The sequence below is a fragment of the Triticum urartu genome, chromosome 5A (assembly GCF_056163025.1).
Source record: "Triticum urartu cultivar PI428250 chromosome 5A, HENAU_Tu73, whole genome shotgun sequence".
NCBI lineage: Eukaryota > Viridiplantae > Streptophyta > Magnoliopsida > Poales > Poaceae > Triticum > Triticum urartu.
The window spans coordinates 362,485,062-362,500,311 of NC_141877.1; the positions used below are offsets into that span (position 1 = coordinate 362,485,062).

At 47.9% G+C, this 15,250-nt stretch overlaps 2 protein-coding genes across 2 annotated transcripts; both read left to right on the forward strand.

Annotated features, from left to right (window-relative positions):
- The first annotated feature begins 239 nt into the window (after nucleotides 1-239).
- On the forward strand, nucleotides 240-5,985 carry LOC125509018 (enoyl-[acyl-carrier-protein] reductase [NADH] 2, chloroplastic). The gene is made up of 13 exons (XM_048673858.2): nucleotides 240-397; nucleotides 819-1,080; nucleotides 3,212-3,321; nucleotides 3,436-3,491; nucleotides 3,595-3,679; nucleotides 3,764-3,811; nucleotides 3,918-3,992; nucleotides 4,105-4,216; nucleotides 4,809-4,860; nucleotides 4,939-4,990; nucleotides 5,080-5,137; nucleotides 5,351-5,449; nucleotides 5,551-5,985. The coding sequence occupies exons 2-13, from the start codon at nucleotides 834-836 to the stop codon at nucleotides 5,679-5,681; spliced, it is 1,125 nt and encodes a 374-aa protein (XP_048529815.1). The 5' UTR covers nucleotides 240-397; nucleotides 819-833; the 3' UTR covers nucleotides 5,682-5,985.
- A 2,468-nt stretch (nucleotides 5,986-8,453) lies between these two features.
- On the forward strand, nucleotides 8,454-9,194 carry LOC125555997 (18 kDa seed maturation protein-like). The gene has a single exon (XM_048718801.2). The coding sequence runs from the start codon at nucleotides 8,561-8,563 to the stop codon at nucleotides 8,999-9,001; it is 441 nt and encodes a 146-aa protein (XP_048574758.1). The 5' UTR covers nucleotides 8,454-8,560; the 3' UTR covers nucleotides 9,002-9,194.
- The last annotated feature ends 6,056 nt before the right edge of the window (nucleotides 9,195-15,250 follow it).

Sequence of the window (15,250 nt, forward strand, 5' to 3'; positions counted from 1 at the left end):
AATTTATTGCCATATAAACAAATTTACTGAGTTGGACTCGATGTTACTGCTGAAATTAGTAGCACTATGCCCTATGGCTAGTCTTATTCCTGTGTCTTTTGAATCTTGCGAATCAGAGGGGCCCTGATGATTTTGGTAAGGCAAAGATAGGCTAATGATTTGGGTAACGCGCCCAACGCCGAGCTGGCACGTGCCTCGGTTGCTCAGCCAACCCAAACGAAAACCCCTCCCTCGATCCCATCGAAACCCTCACCACCTCCGCTCGGCCTGTTTGTTCACCTCCCTCCCCCACCCCCACCGCAGCACAATCCTCGCAGCCGCACTCCGCCCCTCGTGCTCTCCGCCTCAGATCCCCAGCCCCCGTCCGGCGCCCTCGCCGCATTCCCATTTCCCCGAGGTAAGGAGCTTCTCCACGACGCCGAATCCAACAGCTCGAGGGTTCGTGCCCTCCCATTTTCTCTAAATTTGCGAGGCGGCGCTTCCCCATCGGGGCCGGATTTGGAATACTTACTATTTTTGCGCGTAGCGCTCCTGGCCAGAATGGGGGGAGACTGGGTTTCGAGTCTCTGTCGAGATTCTTTTACCAGGCACGCAGGAACAAGTAGACGTTGCCATCCTAGCAGAAAGTTTGAAATTATGCACCATTGACCTTGAGATTACCGAAGTTCCCACGCCTCACGGTGCTGAGACAACTGGACTGTGGGTCTACTTAGGATTCACGATTCAACAAAACTCTCACCACAAGTTTGTTCCCCAGATGCTCTGTCTATAACTATCAGTTCAAGTGTGACATTATCTTTCACTTGTTCTGGTTGCAGTCCATATAAACTACGATGGGTGCATCTGCAGCTACCGGTATGCAGATGGTGGCGGCACGCCCTTGCATCCCAGCTTGCCAGCGAATGCTTGGGTCGAGATCTGTAGTTTCTGCATTCGGAAGGGCGCTCAGCACCAGAACTGGCTTTGCAAGCTGTGTTAAAACTGCGTCATCTGGATCGCTCATTTCTGTAAGCCGCAAGAGGTTTGCTGTCAGGGCGATGTCTCAGGGAGCTGTCCAAGGACTCCCCATTGATCTCAGAGGTGACAATTTGACAAATGGCTATTGCTGTATTTTGTGTTAATGTATCTTCCTTAATTGTTTGTTCCTGCAATGTTGGTGCCACTGTGTTTATTACGCAGCACTACTATATGCTTCAGTTAGTGGTTCTGCAATAACACTTTAAATTTGTCATGTGTCTATGCAATATTATACAACTGAGCAAGATCCAGTTCAAATGTAGGTGAAAAATGTGTACCGCGTGTTGCCCTTAGAACCACTATAATTATATTTTCTGCTCAAAAGTGCACTAGAATTATATTATATAAAATGCTTTTGTCTCCCTCCAGAACTGCAGAAGTTCAATCAATATTGCTTCAGCTAAGGTGGCCTGCTGGGAACTTGAGTTAACACTGATCTCACAGGACTTCCAAATTTAGTATTATGTGCAAGAAAATATGAAAAAGGAATGCTGAGATATTTCAAATGAAGTCCTACTGAATCTAAAGACAAAACACTTAAGTGGGATGACACTAGGAAGCAACTCAGCATATCTCAAACATGAAGATTAAAACATACCATTCAAAACTGTTTAGCTACAATGTCACATAGATACAGTCTGAATTAAGCTTTGCTTGACCTGACTTCCAAATATTCTGTCAAAGAGAACAGTTAGACAAAGTAGATGATGCCATCAAACCTTTCTTTGCCACATTGAGCCTAGTTATTGTAAGTCCCAAGCCCTTACATTACTCTAGTGGTGCTGCCTTGGTCATGGGTATGATTGCCGGATTTGTGAACAAGATGGGCACAACCTTGTTGTCTATGTTTTCTCAACATAACCGGTCCCAAGCCCGGGTAAAGGAGGAGGGTTGCGATAGGCTTGGCAAGCCAGCGTCAAAACTTAGCTACTCTTATGGAGATGAAATCCAAGAGTGCCACAAAAGCTAAAAGGCAGGTTCTATAGGGCGATTCGACCCGCAATGTTGTATGGTGCTGAATGTTGGCCGACTAAAAGGCGTCATGTTCAACAGTTATGTGTAGTGGAGATGCGCATGTTGAGATGGATGTGTGGCCACACAAGGAAGGACCGGGTCCGGAATGATGATATACGGGATAGAGTTGGGGTAGCACCGATTGAAGAGAAGCTTGTCCAATATCGTCTGAGATGGTTTGGGCATATTCAGCGCAGGCCTCCAGTGCATAGCGGATGGCTAAAGCGTGCTGATAATGTCAAGAGAGGTCGGGGTAGACCGAACTTGACATGGGAGGAGTCCGTAAAGAGAGACCTGAAGGACTAGAGTATCACCAAAGAACTAGCCATGGACAGGGGTGCGTGGAAGCTTGCCATCCATGTGCCAGAACCATGAGTTGGTGGCGAGATCTTTATGGGCTTCAGCTCTAGCCTACCCCAACTTGTTTGGGACTAAAGGCTTTGTTGTTGTTGTTGTATGGGCACAACCTTGCAATGAAGCAGCTTCATGCTTTCCCTTCAGAATATTTTTCAGGTCTCTAATTTGCACTACTGTTTCATCGAGTGTCCTTTTTCATTGTGTGGTCCCCATGTCTGTCTAGAGGTGTTCATTTTGACTATTTGGTCCTTCTGTTCCACTTTTGAGTGACTCACTAATGAGCTCATGAGAATGCTTATATGGATAACATAGTAGTCTAGTCATAGACATTATTTACATACATGCATTGGCCTGCCTGAAATTATGATTAAAACACTTTGGAGAGCTAGTCGCAGGGACCTGGTCTCCAACTTAATGCTTTCTTGTTTGTGTGGATCTAGCCCAAAGGGCAGTCACCTCTCTTATGTTCTATGCCTAGTAGCAAACTTAATGACAGGGATGCCATTGTACCATCTTTGCTGTTTAGTTCGCAAAAAAAGAAACCAAATTACTTTAAGTTTGCATTGGATTGGGTTGAGTTGTATAGATTCTACTGCGTACAATGCGATGAGAAATTCAACATTGGATTCTTTTTGTTAGTTGCAAGAATATGTGTCTTATTACTATTGAGGTAAGTTGATTAGGCTAATTTCTTTATTAGCCCTTCACGTCCAGCTTTTTGAGTTATGCAATTTCAGAGCCATAAAACCAACACAACTGATTTTTTAGGATATGATCTGACCTAAGTTCTGTAAATTGACTAGTTCATGTGTCATTGTTTCAGGTAAAAGAGCATTTATTGCTGGAATCGCTGATGATAATGGTTATGGCTGGGCAATAGCCAAGGCTCTTGCTGCAGCTGGTGCTGAAATTCTTGTTGGTACATGGGTGCCTGTAAGTTGATCTCTTTCATGGTTCTAGAAAAAAGTTGGCCTCTTTCATGAAATTTATTCATTTATTGTAATGGATTTTCTGTTGAACAATCTTACAGACCATCTGCATTTGCAGGCACTGAACATATTCGAGACAAGCTTGAGACGTGGAAAGTTTGACGAATCACGGAAGTATGCTCATCTACTTCTTCTACCCTAATTTTGTTTGTCCACTTCAGTGTTCCTTGCTGGATCTGTTATCCTATGTCTGGTGTTTGACAATCACTTGATGCAGGCTGCCTGATGGATCCCTTATGGAGATTACTAAAGTGTATCCACTGGATGCAGTTTTTGACTCCCTGGAGGATGTTCCTGAAGATGTAATGCTCATAAGTCATCATTTGGGATATCTCCTTGTCCCTTACAATTTTGGCTGTATTGACTCTTTTCTTTTGCGGGTGTAGGTTAAAGCAAATAAGAGGTACGCAGGCTCCTCAAAATGGACTGTGAAGGTAAGTTACGGCATGCATCTTAAACTCATACTGGCGATCTACTGAACACTATGCTGCATAAATCTTCTTATCGAAGGCCTAATTTGTGCATACTTTCATCTGATAGGAAGTTGCTGAAACTGTGAAAGATGATTTCGGCAGCATTGATATCCTTGTGCATTCTCTTGCCAATGGTCCTGAGGTGAAGCCTCTCATGCACATAGAAACATACCCATGCATGCCATCGCCATGACCATCGTCTCACCTTTATTGGTAGCATTTATTTTTTAGTTAACCTCCATTTCACTTAAAAGGTAACAAAGCCCTTGCTGGAGACATCAAGAAGTGGCTATCTTGCTGCAGTTTCAGCATCTAGTTACTCGTTCATCTCTTTACTTCAGCACTTCCTTCCCATCATGAATCCAGGTAATAGTCCCAACCAACATGCTTTGCCTGTTCTTTTCTTGTTTTGATGGTGTTTTCTTTTGTTGTTGTGCTACCATCTGAATTCTATTTGGCAAGCTTACCGGTATTTATCTAGTACACTTTTTGATTGGGTTGACTGTTGGATACAGATGTCAATGTGAATCTGCATGATGCTTTTTATGAATGATATTCCCTGCTAAGTTACCACCTGTAAATAAGGGGTACAGAACATGGAATTTTCCAGAAACAATGATAAGGCAGCAATATATTTGGTTGTATCAAGAACATGCCATACAAACGATGTAATGGGTCAACCTGTCTAGTGTTTATTTCGTATCATATTCTGGGTGACTCCATTAAACGAATAGGATGGGCTTGCTTAAAAGTATTATCACATTTCTGTAGCTGTGTGGCATATGCATTGCTGTGGTGAATAGTGATAGTCTATCAAACAGGCCTATGGATAGCTTGTTCAGTGGACATTATTTCTGTTGGTCAGATGGAAACTATTTGTTCTGACTATGTTTTTTTTCTTCATATTTAAAGAAAGGTGACCCGGCTTACTGTATTTTGTAATTTCAATATTTAATAGGAGGTGCTAGTATCTCTTTGACCTACATTGCTTCGGAAAGGACAATCCCTGGGTAAATCTTCTTCTAATGATTTCACGGCTATGAAGTGAATTATTTGTACTTATGATCTGTTTGGTGGTTGCTTTGTAGCTATGGTGGTGGCATGAGTTCAGCAAAGGCAGCACTTGAAAGTGATACAAGAGTATGTGCTTCTCCGTGGCATGACTCACTATGATGTCCAGCAGTGCTTTGTTTTGTGTATATTGATTTCAAAGACATCTTTCTATGTAGGTTCTTGCTTTTGAAGCAGGCCGAAAGGGCAAAATCAGAGTGAACACTATATCAGCAGGTATCTTCTTTGTAAAGAAAGTAAACAAGTTCCTCTTTTCAGGAAATCTTTTGGCATAAAGTTTACGTTAGAAAACATCATCTGTGTACTAAATTAACAGATATAGTTTTCTATTGCATCTAGCTTTAACAACTCAGCAGCAGTTCCATTATGCCTGTGCTTTCAGTATCATCATCATTCATGCATTGAATTTATCCTTTCTTATTTCCTTAGGTCCATTGGGGAGCAGAGCTGCAAAGGCTATTGGATTCATCGAGAAGATGATCGAGTACTCTTATGTTAACGCACCATTGCAGAAGGAACTCTTGGCAGGTTAACATTGTCGCTTTCCCCTCTTGCCACTACTTTCTCCGTCACTCTTGGTGCACCCCTTTCTTGTATAAGTGATTTATAAACCGTCGCATGTTCAACAGAGGAAGTGGGGAACGCAGCAGCATTCTTGGTGTCTCCGTTGGCATCTGCAATCACTGGTTCAACTGTTTATGTCGACAATGGACTCAACACGATGGCGCTCGCGGTTGACAGTCCTACTTTGTCTACATAAGCATTCTCCTGAATGGGGTGTAGTGAGTTCGAGTGTTCTGTCACTGGTCCTCTCCAAAACTAGGATGTTCGTGTAGTTTGAGATGAATTTGTGAGAGAGATGGTAGTAGCTTGAGGATAGAAAGTTGCTGAAGCATGGATGATTGTGTGCCGTGCTTTGGCTACTCCGGACTACAAGTTGTCATGAAGAAATAGAAGTTCGATAGCGCAGTACATTGGTCTGTCATATCATGTTGTGCCTTGGATTTGGAAGGAGACAAAAGAAGAAAGTGAAATTGAATAAAAATATTGCATTTTGGCGATTATATCTATTTTGCATCGTTTTAAAACTAAAATAGCTTGGGGCCTCTTTGATTTAAAAGATCCCATTTTTTCTGGTGACTCTGCTAGCTGCTTGCTTTGCAACGCCGCCACCTCCCACGTCACCCGCCACCGTCGTCTTGCCGCTGAGGAACCGACAGCTTCCCACCCCCGCTCCCCCTCGACGCGACCGCGACCAAGAAGCCGCCTCGCCACCCCGGCCAGATCCTCACCGGCATGCTCGGACAGCTAGCTGGTCCGTGCGCGCAGCGACTCCCTTCGTCGGTCGTCGACGCTCGCAAACTGTTCGACAGTTTGCCAAGGTACAAAATGGACTCTGTCGACGAGTTTTTTTCGACATTTTTCTTTGCGACCTCGACGATTCGTCGTTCGATGACGAGGAGATATTGGCTATCGTGTTGGTCCATCACCACCTCAATAGCCAGCAGCCGTTGTCGCGTGGCTCCATTCCGGGCCACCTTCCGGCGTTGAATCACAACCGAGAGAGCGGGCATTTCCTTCTAAGGAAGGACTACTTTGATACAATAAATCCGTTGTTCAAACATTAGAAATTCCGCCGCTGTTTCCATATCAGTAGGCATCTTTTCAACCGTATTAGAGAGGGGGTGGTCGGTTATGATGACTATTTCGAGTGCAAAGAGGATGCCGTTTGAAAGATTGGTTTCTCCTCTTATCATAAATGCACTGCTGCCATTCGAATGCTTGCATACGGAGTGCCCGGTGATCTCATTGTCGAGTACGTTCGTATGAGCGAGTCTACATGCCTAGACACCCTGTATAAGTTCTGCGAGGCTGTTATTGCTGTATTTGGCCCTGAGTACTTGAGAGAGCCGACTCCTGAAGATACAACCCGTTTGTTGGCGATGAATGCCAGCAGGGGCTTCCCAGGGATGCTTGGCAGCATAGACTGCATGCACTGGTAGTGGAAAAACTACCCTTCTGCTTGGCAAGGGCAGTATAAGGGCCATGTCAGGGCTTGCACTGTCATACTAGAGGCCGTGGCGTCTTAAGATCTCTAGATCTGACACTCTTTCTTTAGCATGGCCGGATCACACAATAATATCAACGTGCTTCAGCGCTTACCGGTGTTTGCTAGGCTTGCCGAAGGCAACAGCCCACCGGTGAACTTTACTATCAACGAACACAACTACGACAAAGGATACTATCTGAGTGACAGTATCTATCCTCAGTGGACCACTATTGTGAAGACAATCCCCAACCCTGCCGGAGAGAAGAGGAAAATATTTGCCCAAGAGCAAGAGAGTGTTAGGAAGGACGTCGAGCATGCTTTTGGTGTTTTGCGATCTCGATGGGGCAGCGTTCGGTATCCTGCTAATACTTGGAGCACGCAGAAACTGTGAAAGGTGATGACTGCTTGTGTGATCATGCACAATATAATCGTAGAAGATGAGCGCCCAGAACATCTGTACGATTAAGGGTTTCAGTTTCAAGGTGAGAATGTTGTGCCTGAGTATGAAGGAGCGGCAACGTTTGAACAGTTCACCTAATTTTATCATGACATGCGTGATTGGGATATTCACGTGCAACTATAAAATGATTTGGTTGAGCATATGTGGGCTCATGTTGGCAACCAATAAATGTATCTTCTTTATTCGGCTTGCAAAACTATGTGAGACATTTTTATTTTTATTTGGCTTGTAAAACTATATTATTTTATTCAGTTGAAACTATGTCATTTAACTATATGTTTAAATGCAAAAGTTGTGTGTGAAACAATGCAAAAATGAGCTATTTATTGAAATAGGGGCCCAGCCGACCACATCGGCACATATGGGTTAGGCAGTTGGCGCGTTGAGTGCACTGCCGATCCAATCTAAAACAGGGCGGCCGCCGGATGGGCGACCGATCCAAATGTACAAAAATCAAATAAAAACGCCGTCCATTTAGGCTGCTTCATTGAAATTGCTCTTAGACGGATTGGGATGTCGAGTCCTACGCGGCTGGTCGATTTGCTTTCAGTTTACAAGAAAACATCCAGACTGGTTTGCTGACTGATCCGAGATGTCGTTGGATGACAAACCGCGTCCTGTTAGTTTAGTCCTGACGACTTGCTGATGGTTTGAGTGTCCGCTGTCTTGATTACCTAAACTTCGGCATATCTGTATCAGAGGTTCAGATGCTTGCTACGCGTAAGCAAATACCAGTAAGGTTACTAGTCGATGACTGAGAAAGAAGTTGGCCTAGCCGAAGTTGAAGCTTCTCTTCCTCGTAACCAAAACGAGTTGCTGTGCCAACTCAAAAACAAAACGTAAAATAATGGAGTTGCTGTTACTTTGAGGAATTGATTCGAGTTCCAGATGACACGCGTGGAGTGCCACAGGCGCCGGCAGCAGCTTCTCCATCCGACTACACGTGCCCCTCGCCGACCTGCCGACCTGGGACACGTCTTCCCCTCGGCTGTAGGCCCCAGCGCTTCACATTCATCGACATATATAGTACCAGCGCAACTGCGTCGAAGCAAGACAATAAACACAAGAGATCGACCGACACCGAGACAGATCGTGTTGGTTTCATTTTGCGAGGTAGATAGAGAAAGGGATGCAGGGCGGGAAGAGCTCGAGCGCGGTGGGCGCGGCCAAGGAGGCGGTGGCGAACGTGGGCGCGTCGGCGTGGGCGGGCAAGGAGAAGACCATGGCCGTGGTGCAGGAGACGGTGAACAAGGCCAAGGCGCACGACCCGGCGGCCAAGGCCGAGGCGGAGGCCAGGAAGCAGGAGCGGATCCACGAGGCGGAGGCCGCCAAGCGGGACGCCATGCGCCACAACGCCGCCGCCAAGGAGCACGCCACCGCCGCGTCCTACCACCCCACCACCGGCGCCGGAGTGGACGCCCGCGACGTCGAGGTGGAGGGCGCGGCCGCCCCGCGCGCGGGGAGCAGCGACGACGGCTACCTGCCGGTGTCGGGGGCGGGGCACTGGGTGGGCGAGGGCGGCGGTCACCAGCTGCCCGCGCGCGGCACGCCCGGCGGCCACTCTGCGTGATGACGAATTGACGAGACTCCATCCGATGTGATTTGCGTGTGAACTGGCTGGTTTGGCAAATAGCTGGTATACCTTGTGTGCTTGTTCGAGTGTGACCCCTCCTGTGGTTTTGAGCTCTGAAGAGCTGTGCTTATTTACGTTGTGATCTGTGAAATGAGTTTTATATAATGGAGATGAGGGTGTGATTTCACAAGTTTGTATACGAGCTGTGCGATCCTTCTGGTTCTGAATTCTGATGGACATGCTGTAACTCAGTACTCGTTCACCGGAGTTTCACGGGAGGCCATCTCCAACGGGGAACACGCAAATTTTTTCACGAACACGGACGTGGGAGAACGACATGCAACGCTAGCTGCATACATTCAGACCAACCTCACGAAATTCAATCGAACCAGACGGATTTCATTCAAGTTTAAATATAATTTACATAAAAAGGTTTAACTAAAAACCTAGAAAAAAACTAAATGGCCAACATTCAAACAAACCTCACGAAATTCAAACAAATTGGACAGATTTTATTCAAGTTTAGATATAATCTATATCTATACCTACTATTAAAGAGAATTACTATTAAAGAGAATAGATATTCTTGGTTTGGTACTTGTTGATTTTTGTCTTAGGTACTTGTACGTTGATGACCTTCTATAGGCTAATTAAATGAGGAATTTGAGGTAAAAAAAATAGGATAATTAAAAAAAGGATCTGTATGCTTCAATGATGGAGCTACTAAATTAGAAAAAAAAGAAGAATTTGATTCTCGACAAAAATGGATGAGAACGTCATGGTAATTAATGAAAGAATTATACTTAAATGGAATTAGTGAGAGATTATGCCCAGCAAAGAAAATATGAGCATGGCTGAATTGCATCCTATTTTTTATGTTCATTTTGTAGAAGAATGTTGCGTTGCAGCATGTTCTTCGTAGTGAATCAGGTGATATGGCACATTATGGTTACACAAAATAACAAATTTTTCCGTTGCAACGCACCGACATATGTGCTAGTTTACATTAAAAGGTCAATATTTCAACCGTTTAATTAAAAACCTAGAAAAAAACCTAAACCCTATACCGGGCGACCACCCCGTACGTGGGGCCGCCTCGCCCTGCCGCACCGCTGTCTTCGTCGGTGCCGTCGTCGTCGTGGTCCCTCCAGCGGCGGTACGGCGCCGGAGGGCCGCGACAGCCTTGTCCGACGACTGCTTGCCACTCACGCAGGAGGTGCCGAGCCTCCTGTTGTGCTGTGCGGAATGTCACTGCTGCCATTGTCGACGTGGCCTTCGAAGCCCTTGCGGCAGCCTTGCCGCAACTGCCCTTGGTGGAGCAGTCGCTAAGCGACCCCTCCTCGCCGATCTTGGTGAGCTCGCTGTCAAGGCGGTGGCGACGACGCCTGGCGGTTGTCTCGGCGGTGGTCATGGAGTGGTCGAGCGCCCACGCGGCGGCGAGGTCTGGACCCAGTTCGGCGCCACGTCACTCTTGGCGAATGCAGAGCGACGACTGGCATTGTGCCGGTCATACCGCACCTGCTGCTGAGCCGCGCGCTCCGCCTCAGACACGGCGGCCCTCGAGCCCGAGGGACCGCTAAGGTAGTGAAGGAGACGGCCCCATGCCTTCTTGACCACGGCCGGCAGCTCCTCCTTAACGGCAAGGCGGTGGCAGCGAGAACGACGCGTCAATGCGGCCCTACCGGCTGCATGGCGGGGACACATGCTCCTTCATGCGGCGTCCGATCCGCAGGCCGCGCTGGTGCGGGCCCTAGGCTGGCTCCTCCTTCACCGGTAGGAGCGTGGATGCCAGTTCGGGCTTGACGAGGTGGCGCGGCAGGGACCGTAGCTCCTCCTTCACGTGTGCCGCGATGGCAGCGACAACTGAGGGAGTCCTGGATTACGGGGTCCTCAGGTGTCCGGGTTATGTGATGTGGGCCGGACTGATGGGCCGTGAAGATACAAGACGAAAGACTTTTCCCAGTGTCCGGTTGGGACTCCTTGACGTGGAAGTCGAGCTTGGCGTGTGGATATGAAGATTCCTTTCTCTGTAAACCGACTCTGTACAACCCTAGCCCCCTCTGGTGTCTATATAAACCGAAGGGATTAGTCCGTAGAGGCAATCATAATCAGATAGGCTAGACATCTAGGGTTTAGCCATTACGATCTTGAGGTAGATCAACTCTTGTAACCCCTATACTCATCAAAGTCAATCAAGACGGAAATAGGGTATCACCTCCATTAAGAGGGCCCGAACATGGGTAAACATTGTGTCCCCTGCCTCCTGTTACCCTCAATCCTTAGACGCACAGTTCGGGACCCCTATCCGAGATCTGTCGGTTTTGACACCGACACTGGTGCTTTCATTGAGAGTTCCACTGTGCCATCGTCGAAAGGCTCGATTGCTCCATCAATCATCTACAACAATTCTGCCGTGAAGGAGAATTTTCTCCCCGGCCAGATCTTTGTATTTGGCGGCTTCGCACTGCGTGCCAACTCGGTTGGCCACCTAGAGCAGATCGACAACTACGCCCCTGGTCACCAGATCAGCTTTGAAAATCTGAACTATGTCGCTGATATCCGAGGAGACTTGATTTTCCAAGGGTTCGCGGCCCCAACCACCACTTCGGCCTTAGAACCGGAGCGCATCACCAGGTCCGAAGATGGGAGTCTAGAGCCCGCCGGACTCTCCGCGGCTATAGAGCTCAACACTGGAGAACTGGAGAGAATAGCGTCTCCGGCAGTCATCACAAAGCCAAACTTTTCTTCGGACACTAGCTCCGAACCCTCGAAGTCCGCATCATGCGGGCTCAGCCAGGAAACTTCGGTCCCCGTCCAAACCTCGCTCTTAAACGAGGCTCTGGACTTAAATTGCGCCCAGACCGAACTAGGGGCTGAAAATAGGGAATTTTACTTCCCATCCACCACCCACTTCATAGCCACTATCGAGGATCTAACTGACATGCTCGATTATGCCTCCGAAGACATCGACGGTATTGACGATGATGCCGGAGAGGAGCAGGCCCAAAACCTGCCGTTCATCGGACGCTGGACGACCACTTCCTCATACGACGTGTATATGGTGGACACACCTAAAGAAGGCGACAACAATGATGAGAAGAACCCAGTCGAGGATGAACCTCCTGAGATACCACCGAAGCATTGACGTCAGTGCCGCCGCTCTAAATCGCGTCGCGCAAAGGACAGCAATACCGGCACCGGAGATAATGATACTCCGAAAAACACCGAAGACCAAGAAGACCCCATCGAACCAACATCCGTACAGGATGATCGGGAGGACGGGCAAGTTGACCCTGACGAGCAAGCAGGGAACGAAGACTCGGAGGACATCAACTATTTGCCACTCTCTGAGGATGACGTGAGCCTCGGCGATGAAGATTTTATCGTGCTAGAGGAACCCCTAGAACAAGAGCGCTTTAAGAACCGGTAATAGCCACGGCAAGAAGCCTAAAAAAGAAGCAACAACAGCTTCAAGCTAACCAAGATCTGTTCAATGACAGATGGACTAATGTCCTGGCGGCCGAAGAATACGGGCTCGAACGCCCAACAAAGAGTTACCCGAAGCGTAAGCTACTACCCCAATTCGACGATGAGGCGCTGGAGCCTATACCACCCACTCTTAACGCGGCTGGCAGACCCGACCGACCACCATGTGGCCGGGACAAAACGACAACTCAAGCCGAACACCAGCCCGCACCACCTTGCTGTAAAAGCAGAGAAACAACAACTCGAGGAAACACATATGACCTACGACAGGACCTGGAAAATAGAACATGTCAGACCAGATCAATCTACGGATCACGGGGGCATGCCCCGACGAGAGAGGACGGCTATCAAGCCTGGCGCGACAAGCATAACCACGCTCGGGCCGAAAGCCGCATACGCACGTCATCTGAACTGCGTCCTGGCATGGCCCGATACAGAGGCGTTGCACACCCCCTGTGCTTCACCGATGAGGTAATGGAGCACCAGTTCCCAGAAGGGTTTAAACCCGTAAATATTGAATCATACGACGGCACAACAGATCCCGCAGTATGGATTGAAGATTTTCTTCTCCACATTCACATGGCTCGCGGTGATGATCTACACGCCATCAAATACCTTCCCCTAAAAATTAAGGGGCCAGCTCGGCACTGGCTAAACAACCTACCAGAAAACTCTATTGGTAGCAGGGAAGACTTGGAGGACGCTTTTAGAGATAACTTCCAAGGTACCTATGTTCGCCCCCTAGACACCGACGACCTTAGTCACATAATCCAGCAACCCGGGGAATCAGCCCGGCAGCTCTGGACCAGGTTCTTAATCAAGAAGAACCAGATTGTGGATTGTCCGGACGCCAAAGCCCTTGCGGCCTTCAAGCATAGCGTCCGAGACGAGTGGCTCGCCCGACACCTCGGCCAAGAAAAGCCGAAGTCCATGGCAGCCCTTACCACACTTATGACCCGCTTCTGCGTGGGAGAGGATAGCTGGCTCGCTCATAGAAGCAACAACACCAGTGACCCCGGAACGTCCGAAGCCAGGGACGGCAACGGCAAGCCACGATGCAACAAACACAAGCATCAAAGCACTAACGAAGGATCCCAAGACATGACGGTCAACGCCAGATTCAGCGGCCCCAAACCCGGTCAACGGAAGAAGCCATTCAAGGCAAACAGAGATGGCCCATCTAGTCTAGATAGAATACTGGATCGGCCTTTCTAGATTCATGGCACCCCCGATAAACCTGCCAATCATACCAACAGAAATTGTTGGGTCTTTAAGCAGGCCGACAAACTTAACACTGAACACAAGGGAAAAGGATCACCAAGCGACGACGATGACTAAGAGCCTCGTCAACCGAACACAGGGGGACAGAAGCAATTTCCCCCGAGGTAAAAACAGTGAATATGATATATGTTACACACATCCCTAAGAGAGAGCGCAAACGCGCACTACGGGATGTCTACGCCATAGAGCCGGTCGCCCCAAAATTCAACCCATGGTTGGCTTGTCCGATCACCTTCGATCGAAAGGACCACCCAACCAGTATCCATCACGGAGGTTCGGCAGCTCTGGTCCTCAATCCAATCATCGGCGGATTCCACCTTATGCAAGTCCTCATGGATAGCGGCAGCAGTCTCAGTCTACTTTATCAAGACACTATCCGCAAAATGGGCGTTGATCCGTCAAGAATCAAGCCCACTAGAACTACCTTCAAAGGAGTAGTACCTAGCGTAGAGGCCCGCTATACGGGCTCAATCATGCTGTAAGTCGTCTTCGGCTCGCCGGATAGCTTCCGAAGCGAAGACTTGATCTTCGACATCGTCCCCTTCCGAAGCGGCTATCACACACTGCTCGGACAAACCGCTTTTGCCCGCTTCAATGCGATCCCACACTACACCTATTTGAAGCTCAAGATGCCCGGTCCATGTGGCGTCATTACAATCAATGGAAACATGGAGCGCTCCCTCCATACCGAGGAGCATACCATGGCCATTGCGGCCGAATTACAAAGCGTCCCTATCAAGCCGCACACCTCCTCGACTATTAAGCCACCAGACTTCACCGCGCAAGGCCGGTCAGTTCTGCATGCCGGCAGTCCGGCAACTTCAGGGCTGGATTAGCAGCTTCACCTCCGTTGACCGCCACGTACATCAGCGAAATTCGTGTCGTGCGTGCACAATTTTGCACTCAAAATACCTTGGGCATCGGCGGAGGCAATATACAGACAGGCCTATAACACGGTTCGACCTTATATGACCTTCCCCTTTATTTAATCATCTTTTCTTTTTTACCACAGGTGAATCAAAACCTACTCATTCTTTGGACCCATGAGGACTCTTTCCGAGCCCGGTTTCGTATACATGGCCGAAGACCATTCCTCTAAAGGAATCTTTCTTATTTGGGCGAAAGCGGCACAAACGTGCGGCAGGAAGGTGCAAAGCATTTTGCAGACCACAACTTTACTCAAGAACCTGTATAGAGCATTTCCCTTAGCCCTAGACCCCTGGCATGTAAAATGGCCTTGGTGATTATGGTACCTTCTGTAAGATTACGTTTTGACGTATCAATCAGATTTCAGTGAACCAAAATTCTTATTCGGTATCGTCTTTACTTATAGACCTTATTCCGCCTGTTAAGTTGTCTCATACACACACCTCGGCATAAAATTGCCAGGGGCTCTATAAGGCAACATATGTGTTGCCAAACAAAAGTCCGAACAAATTTACAGCACAATTCAGCGTCCCGAGCTCGGCATTATATGCA

Excerpts from the sequence above, each read along its gene's own strand:
- LOC125555997 (XM_048718801.2), top strand. The coding sequence starts at position 8,561 with ATGCAGGGCGGGAAGAGCTCGAGCGCGGTGGGCGCGGCCAAGGAGGCG.
- LOC125509018 (XM_048673858.2), top strand. The coding sequence starts at position 834 with ATGGGTGCATCTGCAGCTACCGGTATGCAGATGGTGGCGGCACGCCCT. Across the intron at positions 3,322-3,435 it reads TTGTTGGTACATGGGTGCCT|GCACTGAACATATTCGAGAC; the intron begins GTAAGTTGATCT and ends CTGCATTTGCAG. Across the intron at positions 3,492-3,594 it reads AAGTTTGACGAATCACGGAA|GCTGCCTGATGGATCCCTTA; the intron begins GTATGCTCATCT and ends CACTTGATGCAG.